Below are 12,103 nucleotides of genomic sequence, written 5' to 3' on the forward strand. Positions count from 1 at the left end.
ACAACAGAGGGAGGAAACTGATGCGGAATAAGGTGAAGTCCCAAAACTGGAAAAACTCCCTTATCAGCCTCAACAAAAAGTTGAGATCCCTCATCAAATCTTCTAAAGCTAGCTATGAAAACAGAATTGCAGAAGACAGTAAAGACAACCACAAGGCCTTCTATAGTTATGCAAAGAACTTCCACGGCAATACCCAGATTTGCTGTGAGCTACTGCACAATGGTACCTCCTATACCGAGCCAACAGATATGCCAATATACTGGCCGACAGATTCAGTGGCAACTTTACCCCCCCCCCAAAGGACCAATCACAATACCAGTAGATTGCCAGGCACCCAGTATTACTGCTGCACAGTTTAAAACAGCACTGGCAAAGACCAAGAATACAGCTTATGTGCTTCATAGGTTGGTACTAGGCTATTGGCCCTAGGGCCTATACAAGCCTAGCCATAACAATTCCCTGGCTATTTCTTCCCACAATATTTACTTCCCTGGACCCCTGTCTAGCAGGGTGACTGACTGGATCCCTGGGTTGAATTTCCTGTCTCACATCCAATTGTCAGGGTTCCTGTTGAAGAGGGCCAAAGAGGCGCTCTGCTTGACATGTATGGGCAGCCTATTCCTGAGTCTGGGGAGTCTCTGGGTCAGGAACCTATCCCTCCAGCATGTTTTGTTCATTGTGATGACAAGGTTTAGATCCCTGGAGCGTGTGGCTCTGAGGGATTGGGATTTCTTTAAGTGTAGCATATCCAACAGCTCTGGGTTTGACATGGCCTTTTATGTTAAGCAGAGATCTGAGTAGACGATATGTGACACAGTATAGCTGGAGTTATTTTAGATGGTCAGCATAGGGCACCTGCTTTAGGCCTGTGATTCTTTTAGTGAGGTATTTCTGTGGCCTTTCCAGTTGTTGCAGATGTCTTGAGAGGTACATACCAAACGGGGCGTTGTATTTTATAATGGGTCTAATGAGGGATGAGTAGAGTGGGACAATGACCTCCTTTTTTCTGGATGAAAAGACCTTTGTGATGAGGTGTGCCACACAGAAGGATTTCCCGACTGTTGTGGCGATGTGGTTATCGAAGGTGAGACCACTGTCTACCTGTGTCCCTAAGTGTCTTATCACACTTTGTGTTTAGTGGACTGCCACCTATGTGGTAATTCACAGGTACATGTTTTTTCCCCAAAGGGGATAACTATACATTTCGTGGCAGTGAGCTTGAGCCCATGGCTCTGGCGCCAAGCATCTGTTTCTGTAAGCCCCTTTTTTAGAATATCCACATTATTTGGGGATTCAGTAATGGCTCCCAGTTTGCAATCATCTGCGAACTTTGTTAGCCAGAGTCCCTCAGTGTTGGCCTGTACTGCAGAGAAGTAGATCCCAAACAAGAGTGGTCCCAGGACTGAACCCTGAGGTATTCCACTTGTCACTTGTCGGGGGCTGGATTTGGAGTCTGCTACTTTTACAGTGTGGGTTCTGTCAGTAAGCCAGTTGGCAACCCATCGAGTGATGTAGGGATTAATGCCCAGCTTAGTAAGTTTATCTTTGATTACAGAGTGGGGGATGGTGTTGAAAGCCTTGGCGAGGTCCAGATAGGCTGTGTGGACCACCTTACCCTCGTCCACAGCTCTGGAGACTGATTCGAAGAAGTCAGTCAGGTTCAGGAGACAAGATCGGCCATTCATGAACCCAAACTGGTTGGGGTCCAGTGTTTGAAGGTTGCCAATGTTTTTGTTTATAAGTTCCATGACAATACATTCCATGGCCTTGCAGATCAGGCTCATCAGACTGATGGGACGGTAGTCCCCAAGATCCAAGGTGGAGACCCCCTTGTGGAGTCGGATAACTGTAGCTGTGCACCACTCAGTGGGCATGAAGCTTAAGGTGAGGCTATGATTAAAGATGACACTTAGTGAGGTGGCAGTTCATTTTGTAGTTCATGTAGTACACAGCCCAGGATGTCATCTGGTCCCATGGATGCTGTATTCTTAGCTTTGGAGAGTGGGTTTTTTTTACCTGTGAGGCCATTATTACCGGAATTTGGCAATCTTTTGGTATTGAGATGGGTCCTTTAGGGGGGGTGAGAAGGGGATGAAGTTGGCACTGAATCGATCTGCAGTATATTTAATGCCATTCTGTTGAGCTCTGAGCAGATCTGAGCATTGCCATTTAGATTCTTGACATAGCTGTAGAATACCTTGTGGTTGTCTTCGGAATCTTTGGCCATTTTATTTTTGTAACTAGCTTTGGAGGATTTTATGACATGACAATAACTTTGGCTGTGTTCTACATGAACTACAGAGTGAACTGGCACCTCACCTGTGTGCCCTGTTCAATCACAGCCTCACCTCAGGCTTTGTCCCTACCAAATGGCGCACTGCTATAGTCATCCCTCTCCACAAAGGAGGAGCGACTATAGACCCTGGGAACTGTCACCCCATTAGCCTGACAAGTCTGATATGCAAAGCTATAGAACACATCATCATGGACCTAATAAACAAGGATAGAGCGAATCTCCAAACTCTGGATCCCACACAGTTTGGTTTTGTGAAGGGTAGATCATGCATGCTCAACTTGGTTGACTTGTTTGAGTCAGTCACCAGAGCTGTGGATGAAGGCAAGGTGGTTCATACAGCCTACCTTGATCTGGCCAATGCCTTTGATACCATTCCCCACTCAGGAATCATAGGAAAACTCACTAAGCTAGGCATTAACCCCTATATCACTAGGTGGATTGCAAACTGGCTCACAGATAGAATCCACAGTGTGAAAGTAGCTGACTGAAAGTCAGACTGTCGACCAGTCATGAGTGGAGTCCCACAGGGATCGGTCTTGGTCTACTTTTCAGAAGTCCAGTCCAACACGAAGGGACTCTGACTGACAAATTCGCAGACAATTGCAAGTTGGGAGCCATTATTAACTCCCCAAGTGATGTTGACATCCTACAGAAAGGCCTCACTGAGATCAACGACTGGTGTCAGAACCATGGCCTTAAGCTCATTGCCAAAAAATGTGTCGTCATCCCCTTTGGGAAAAACCCAGTTCCCGTGAACTACCACATCAGTGGTAGTCCACTGAACACAGATGGCATTATAAGAGATCTGGGAACACAGGTTGACAGCAACCTCTCTTTTGACAACCACACTGCCACTGTGGTCAGAAAGTCCTTCTATGTGGCACATCTCATTGCTAAGGGATTTGTATCCAGGAAGAAAGAGGTCATTGTCTCCCCCTACTCTTCCCTCAATAGGCCAATCATAGAGTACAATGCCCCATTTGACATGTACCTCACTAGACACCTGCAACAACTGGAAAGTCCACAAAAGTACTTCACAAAGAGGATCCTAGGCCTTGAACACTTGTCCTATATGGACAGACTCAAAAAAACTCCAATTATTCTCTGTCTCATATCGCCTACTTAGAGGTCTGACCCAGCTCTGTTAGAAATGCTACATCTAAAGAAATCCCAATCCCTCTGCACGACACGCTCCAGAGACCTCAACCTCATTACCACAATCAACAAAACATGCTGGAGGGACAGGTTCATAACACAGAGACTGCCCATGCTCTGGAATAGACTTCCCTTACATGTCAAGCAGAGCACCTCACTGGCCCTCTTCAAGAGAAATCTTGATGAGTGGATGGGAAATAGAAAATTCACCCCGGGGATAACACCAGTGGCTCTACTCAACAGAGGCACTAGGAACTAAGGTTGGGTGGCATGATGCCAGGGTAATCCTATGGGCTAGGCTTGTAAAGGTTCCAAGGGCCATTAGCGTAGTAGTACACACCTATGACCTATAACCCTATGTAGATGAGAAAACAGCATCAAGGCTAATATCTTTGAAGCTTTACTTTTTGTCCTCGGGGCGTAGATTCTTAAGTTTTATCAGTATTGTTTACATAAAACGGCTCTTTATATTGTTCTGGCATCTACAAAGAAACACCCAGTTCAGGGCTTAATTTGAAATAGAAATCTGAAATGGTTAGAGATTTTATTAAGGAGAAAGCATGTTTTTATAAATGTAAGCAATTTTATCACTACATGCATTTCTTCATTTCTCAGGTTGAGAGCAGAGAATTTCACCAACCAAAATGAAGCCGAGCTCCGACGACAATATGAGGAGAAACATCAGGAAGATGAGCATGTGCAGGAAGTTCTGGAGACGAAAATTCAGCTCCTTCAAGAGGTGAGGCCAGGCAATTGGCAGGGTGCATCAGCATATGTACAACAGATGATGAGAACCTAGTTGCCCATATTTTATATAAATGCTTTATTTTTATTAGTAGTTTGATGTCAAGTCACATATAATTCTGAATTCTTATTTTAATGTACATTTCACAGCTGGGGTGACTGACTATCAGTAGTTGATATCTAACAGCCTTGTCACTTCTGTGCATCTTTTTCTGTTTACTTAAAGAAATCATGAATGATCTCACGGCAAGACAACGTTGAGCACTTTCACCCTTTGTGGCAAAGGGTGAAAGTGCTCAACAGTGGCTGCTGTAATGTTAACTTTCTCGTAACTTGCTCAGAAACTTCAAGAGACCCCAATAAGGTTTGCCCTTATTCTCCACTGATGAGTTTGTTGTGAGTTTCTTTATATCAAATGAAAGAGTTGTATCACTGGAATGGACTGTACTGTGGATCCAATAGGGAGAACAAGTAGTTTTCTCAAACAGTTTGTCAACTAAATACAGTTCAAATTTAGTCTATTATTCCCCATCAACCAAATATCATTCATTGTTTTGTATTGTAAATGTGTGTATATAAACTGCATATAATGTTTACACACACACACACACACACACACATGTACAACTGCATGTGTGTATTTTGTGTTAAACTGAAGTAATGCATGTCCATGTTGTTCATAGGTAGGTACTAGGCTATTGGCCCTGGGGCCTATACAAGCCTAGCCAAAAAGGTACCCTGGCTTTTGCCACCCAAGAAAATTGTTTTCCTGTGCCCCTGTTGAGCAGAGCCAGAGAAGTGATCCCCGTGGTGAATTTCCTATTTTCTATCCAATCATCAAGATTTTTCTTGAACAGTGCTAATCAGGAGCTTTGTTTGATATAGATAGGTAGGTTGTTCCAGAGTATGGGAAGTCTCTGGGACAGGAGTCTATCCCTCCAGCATGTTCTGTTTATTGTGGTGATAAGGTTTAGGTCCCTAGAGCATGTAGCTCGGAGGGATTGGGATTTATTTAAGTGGAGCATGTCCAACAGATCTGGATTTGACATAGCTTTGTATGTTAGGCAGAGATTGCCTCTGAGTAGGTGATATGCAATGGACTAAAGCTGGAGTTTTTTGAGATGGTCTGCGTAGGGCATCTGTTTCAGGCTGGTAATCCGCTTTGTGAGGCATCTCTGCTGCCTTTCCAGTTGCTGTAGATGTCTTGTGAGGAGCATACCAAAAGGGACATTGTACTCTATAATGGATCTAATGAGTGACGAGTAGAGGGGAACAATGGCCTCTTTTTTTCCTGGATGAGAAACCTTTTGTGATGAAGTGTGCCACGTTGAAAGATTTCCTGACTACTGTGGCAATGTGATTATCAAAGGAGAGACTACTGTCCACCTGTGTCCCAAGGTCTCTTATCATACTTTCAGTGTTAAGTAGACTACCGCCTATGTGGTAGTTCATGGGTAGAGAATTTTTACCAAAGGGGATGACAATGCACTTTTTGGCATTGAGCTTGAGGCCATGGCTTTAACACCAGGCATCTGTATCAGTGAGGCCCTTTTGTAGGATTTCCACATCATTAGGAGTTTCGATTATGGCTCCTAGTTTGCAGTCATCTGCGAACTTCATTAGCCAAAGACCTTCTGTGTTAGCCTCTACTTCAGAGAAGTAGATACCAAACAGGAGAAGGACCCAGGACTGATCCCTGTGGTACTCCACTTGTCACTGGTCTGAAGTCGGATTTGGAGTCTGCTACTTTCACAGTGTGGGTTCTGTCAGTGAAGCAGTTGGCAACCCATCTTGTGACATAGGGATTTGTACCTAGTTTAGTGAGTTTATCTATAATTCCAGAGTGGGGGATAGTGTCGAAAGTCTTGGCGAGATCTAGATAGGCTGTGTGAACCCACCTTACCCTCGTCTATGGCTTTGGTGACTGCTTCAAAGAAGTCTATCAGGTTTAGGAGACATGATCTGCCTTTTACAAACCTGAACTGGGTGGGGTCCAGAGTTTGGAGATTACCAATGTCTTTGTTTATAAGTTCCATGATGATACATTCCATGGCCTTGCAGACCATCCTCGTCAGGCTAATGGGGCGGTAGTTCCTGGGGTCTGTGGTGGCTCCCCCTTTGTGGAGTGGGATAACTGTCGCTGTGCGCCATTCAGTGGACACAAAGCCTGAGGTGAGGCTATGACTGAACATGGTACTTAGGTGGATTGCCAGTTCGTTCTGTGGTTCATGTAGAACGCAGCCTGGGATTTTGTTAGGTCCCATGGATGCTGTGTTCTTGGCTTTGGAGAGTGTGTTTTTTACCTGTGCATCCGTGATTACAGGAGCTTTGTATTCTTCCGGTATAGAAATGGGCCCTTTAGGGGTGAGAGGGGGGGGTAAAGTTAACATTAAACCTATCTGCCAGGATGTTGGCAATATCAGTTGGTTCTGTATATTTAGTGTCATTGTGCTGTAACTCAGAGCCGATCTGAGTGTTGCCATTGAGATTCTTGACATAGCTGTAGAATGCTTTGTGGTTGTCTTTAGAATCAGTGGCAATTTTGTTTTCTAACTAGCTTTGGAGGATTTTATGAGGGATCTCAGCTTCTTACTGAGGCTGACCATAAGGTTCAGTGTATACTACCTTGCAGCTTACATGTAACTCTTCTGAGCCCATCTGAGTTTGCTACAGCAACATCACCAGTGTTTGGCTCTTACACGCAGGTGCAAGCTTCAGTGCAACCACCAAATGTGTGAGGGTGCCATTCCTGCACCTACTGGTCCCTAATCTTTATTCTTGCACCTTGAACTAGCCCTTGGCTTCTACCAGAAAATGCTGATGGATCAGGGAAATCATGTACCCCCCCCCCCCCCCATGATGAGAAACCTTGGCACCAGCCGCTCGGATAGCCCCTGCTGAAGTCTACACCATCCATCTTGCTAACTCAATGTAAATCACACTGAGGTTACAGATTAGTACAAAACTCCTATGCAATTGAAGCCTGCATTATGTCTTTATATCACTTACTGACTTTGAGAAGGTCAGGCAGACTGAACATTTGACATTAGTTATCCCACAGTTCCCAGCTTCAGGTCTGGATATGGTGACACACTGCAATATTACCATGGTATCTGTTGTCTCACAATTGGCGCAGCCAAGGGTTTAAGGGATACTTTTAATACCTTTCTTTTTTAGCCAGCTGTCCATAGACCATGTGCCTTGGTCTTTATTGTTGCAGATGGTAGGATAAAAGTTATACTGTTATGGAGCCCTTTAAAAACGTAATGAGCTGCAACGTTTTCCTGCAGTATTTTGGCATTTCCTTCAACTCTCGTTTCTGTCCAGGTGTTTCACAGCAGATGTGTAGATGCATTATTTTTACACATATTTATTAAACATGACATTATTACATATACATTAAGAGAAAAGAAAACAAATCTTAATAACAGTTCCTTTAGTTTAATGCAGTATACATCTTAATTTTCATTTTTTCCAGCATTATGTACATCACACTGTTCCTACCTTCTCTTAAGTTTCACTCCTCCTGAATACTAGTCTGCATATATTGATGTCCTTCTATTCACATGTTGCAGTATTCTCACTTGTAGGATCCTCCACCTCAGGTGACCTGAACGTCTGGCTCCTATGCCAAAGCTTAAGCCTGGTTGCTGTCAGGTGCGTGGGATGTCACATGCAGGGCCATAAACCGTGGGCCATAAATGTGACGTCCGCACGCACAGACCTCAAAACTTCTCTGCCACAGTCGAGTGTCAGCTTGCTCATTTCGCTCAGCACTTTGGAAGATAATACAGATAAGTACCCCCTTGGGGAATCTTCTTTATTTTCACTTAGGCTTAGGTTGCTGTTGCTCTTTTATAGCCGCTGTCATCTAGGAAGGGAAAATGTAAGTGCGGTCAGCAAATTCCGCACAAGGATTCCCATGAGTTTCTTTTCTGCTTAGGTTAGTCCCATGACCATGCAACCTGTATTATTTGTCAGTCATTTTTACCTAAAACCCTATACAGTCATCTAGTAGCCCTTAAATTGTTTGTGGAAAACCAAAAACTCAAGCGTTTGCCCTAGGTATAGAGACTGAACCGGCCATCGAAGTGGAGCCGCCTAAAAAGTAGGCCAAGGTTCAAGGCTTTGTATTGCTGCACCTCCAACATCAGATGTTCTGCCAGTTACTGGTCTAGGGGCTGAGGGACATCCGGAAGAACTGTCGACTTTGGCGGGTACCTTGTTGGAAGCCACCCTAGAATCTCCAGTTGGCACGTCCACGGAGGTTACTGCGATGTCGGCTGCCACCAACAGCAAACCAAACACATAATCACACAAAAACATACTCGGAGGCTCTAAATAAAGATCTGCCTAAGCAGCAGAGACCTCCAAAGCAGACACCCAAGCAACCGCTACCCCAAAACAAAACACGTGCAACACATATCTCACAAAGCCAGTGTGCCGAACAGTCACAGCCCTTAAAGCTAAACAACACACCTGATACACTTGTAATAGGTGACTCTATCGTCAGGCACACTGACGTCCCACTCACCAGGCTGAACAAGGAGAAGGTCACGGTGAGCAGCCTGTCTGGTGCTAGGATCCGCCACATAACACAAGCACTCAGGTCACTTCAAGGCAAGTACAAATATGACTCAGTCATTGTCCATGCTGGTGTGAATGACCTGAGACGTACCTCCTGAACTACATGAAAAGAGACATAGAGGAGCTCTCTGAGCATGTAGCCCAGGCTGGTATGACCCTGACCTTGAGTAGCATCTTACCCTCACCAAGAATGATGCCACAATATGAAGAAAAGATGATCAATTTCAACAATTGGCTTAAGTATTGGTGTCATTCAAAGGGGATCCAATGCCTGTCAGCTTGGGATGATATACACAAGCCACGATGCTTTGCTAGGGACGGCTTGCACCTGTCACCCCTGGGCTTTCGGATATTGGCAAAGGCTCTTGCTAACCCCATAGTGCCTTTTTTAGGCAAGGCTCAAAAGACAAACCCACCTCCATAGGTATCACAAGGGATAAGAAACTAAGAGTAATGCTACTCAACGCTAGAAGTCTAAACCTCAAGATGCACGCACTCGAAACTCTCCTTAGCATGGAGAACATCGATATCTGTGCAGTAACAGAAACCTGGTTCAGGACTCCCGAGAGCACCCCAGCACTACCAGGTTATACCTCATACCATGCTTTTCGGCCCCAAAACTTGGACCGAACCACAAAAGGAGGGGGAGTATCGATATTCATCAAAGATACCCACACCTCCAGGTTGGTGGCAAAGCACGAAGCATCAGAGACTATCCATGTGCAACTAACAGTGGGTAAAACGGCCTTCCAGCTTATAGCCTGCTACAGACCACCCTCCCAAACCCAGGAACCCCACTCGCCTTCCTGAGAACACTGGAAAATATGAAGGTCTCTCCGAACACCATTATATTGGGCGACTTCAACTACCCAAACATAGATTGGGAGCATTACTCTAGCTCCAACACCCTTGCCCAAAGGTTCCTAGAATTCATAAACTCAAATGCTATGGAACAACTTGTTACCACTCCCACAAGAGGGGAAAACATACTGGACCTGATCCTCACCAACATGGGGACTCTATGCTCCAGACCAGAAGTGTATCCCTCACTGGTAAGATCAGACCATAAACTGATCTCACTGGATATTCACATCCCGACCCCAGCCCCTGCCCAGAAAACCACAATGAAAAACTTCTCTAAAGCAAATTTCACACTCCTCAAAACTGAGGTGGAATCCTTCAAAGCCCCCGGGCCTGTGGAAAATACGGCCCAGACCGCAGAATCCTTTATTAAATGCATTCTATGAACACCTTCAGGAATGCATGGATCATGCAATCCCAAATAAAACCAAGACCCAATCCTCCAAAGGCAGACGACCTGTCTGGTGGACCCCAGCCATAAACAAACTATACAATAGAAGGAGGAAGCTACTACATGATAGAGCAAAATCCCAAAAAGGGAAGGCATCTCTGATCAGTATTAGCAAAAAACTAAGGGCACTCATAAAATCATCAAAGGCCAGCTTCGAGAAAAAAATTGCACAGGACACTAAGGATAATCACAAGGCTTACTTTAGTTATGTTAGGAACCTGAGTGGGAATTCCCAGACATGCTCAGAATTAGTCCAAAATGACAAAAAATACACTGATCCCACAGACATTGCCAACATCCTAGCTGACAGGTTCAGCGCAAACTTCTCCCCCCCCACCAAAAGGGCAAATATCTATCCCAGCTGAGTGCTGCCCCCCTGTCATCTCAGATGCTCAGGTGGGAGCCGCCTCTCCAAAGCAAAAACACAGCATCAATGGGACCAGACGGTGTCCCAGGCTGCGCCTACATGAACTCCAAGAAGAGCTAAACCCAAACATAAAACTACTGTTCAATCTCAGCCTTACTACAGAGAAGTAGATACCAAACAGGAGAAGGACCCAGGACTGATCCCTGTGGTACTCCACTTGTCACTGGTCTGAAGTCGGATTTGGAGTCTGCTACTTTCACAGTGTGGGTTCTGTCAGTGAAGCAGTTGGCAACCCATCTTGTGACATAGGGATTTGTACCTAGTTTAGTGAGTTTATCTATAATTCCAGAGTGGGGGATAGTGTCGAAAGTCTTGGCGAGATCTAAATAGGCTGTGTGAACCCACCTTACCCTCGTCTATGGCTTTGGTGACTGCTTCAAAGAAGTCTATCAGGTTTAGGAGACATGATCTGCCTTTTACAAACCTGAACTGGGTGGGGTCCAGAGTTTAGAGATTACCAATGTCTTTGTTTATAAGTTCCATGAAGATACATTCCATGGCCTTGCAGACAATCCTCGTAAGGCTAATGGGGTGGTAGTTCCTGGGGTCTGTGGTGGCTCCCCCTTTGTGGAGTGGGATAACTGTCACTGTGCGCCATTCAGTGGGCACAAAGCCTGAGGTGAGGCTATGACTGAACATGGTACTTAGGTGGATTGCCAGTTCGTTCTGTGGTTCATGTAGAGCGCAGCCTGGGATTTTGTTAGGTCCCATGGATGCTGTGTTCTTGGCTTTGGAGAGTGTGTTTTTTTCCTGTGCATCCGTGATTACAGGAGCTTTGTATTCTTCCAGTATAGAGATGGGCCCTTTAGGGGTGAGAGGGGGGGTAAAGTTAACATTAAACCTATCTGCCAGGATGTTGGCAATATCAGTTGGTTCTGTATATTTAGTGTCACTGTGCTGTAACTCAGAGCCGATCTGAGTGTTGCCATTGAGATTCTTGACATAGCTGTAGAATGCTTTGTGGTTGTCTTTAGAATCAGTGGCAATTTTGTTTTCTAACTAGCTTTGGAGGATTTTATGAGGGATCTCAGCTTCTTACTGAGGCTGACCATAAGGTTCAGTGTATACTACCTTGCAGCTTACATGTAACTCTTCTGAGCCCATCTGAGTTTGCTACAGCAGCATCACCAGTGTTTGGCTCTTACACGCAGGTGCAAGCTTCAGTGCAACCACCAAATGTGTGAGGGTGCCATTCCTGCACCTACTGGTCCCTAATCTTTATTCTTGCACCTTGAACTGGCCTTTGGCTTCAACCAGAAAATGTTGATGGATCAGGGAAACCATGTCCCCCCCCCCCCCCCCATGATGAGAAACCTTGGCACCAGCCGCTCGGATAGCCCCTGCTGAATTCTACACCATCCATCTTGCTAACTCAATGTAAATCACACTGAGGTTACAGATTAGTACAAAACTCCTATGCAATTGAAGCCTGCATTATGTCTTTATATCACTTACTGACTTTGAGAAGGTCAGGCAGACTGAACATTTGACATTAGTTATCCCACAGTTCCCAGCTTCAGGTCTGGATATGGTGACGCACTGCAGTATTACCATGGTATCTGTTGTCTCACAATTGGCGCAG

General features: G+C 45.1%; 1 protein-coding gene and 1 long non-coding RNA gene across 3 annotated transcripts in view; one reads left to right on the top strand and one right to left on the bottom strand.

The window, feature by feature from the left end:
• The window catches only part of LOC122813133 (phosphodiesterase 4D interacting protein), a 1,898,306-nt gene that overhangs the window by 866,752 nt on the left and 1,019,451 nt on the right, over positions 1 to 12,103 (top strand). For both annotated transcript variants that reach the window (XM_044085281.1, XM_044085280.1), the window contains exon 6: positions 4,067 to 4,190. In XM_044085281.1, the coding sequence (XP_043941216.1) occupies positions 4,067 to 4,190 (124 nt within the window). The remainder of the gene's footprint in view (positions 1 to 4,066; positions 4,191 to 12,103) is intronic.
• The window catches only part of LOC122813134, a 218,752-nt gene that overhangs the window by 74,550 nt on the left and 132,099 nt on the right, over positions 1 to 12,103 (bottom strand). The gene's annotated exons all lie outside the window — the stretch shown is intronic.

Source organism: Protopterus annectens, chromosome 10.part0 (assembly GCF_019279795.1).
Source record: "Protopterus annectens isolate FY-2018-M chromosome 10.part0, PAN1.0, whole genome shotgun sequence".
Lineage (NCBI taxonomy): Eukaryota > Metazoa > Chordata > Ceratodontiformes > Protopteridae > Protopterus > Protopterus annectens.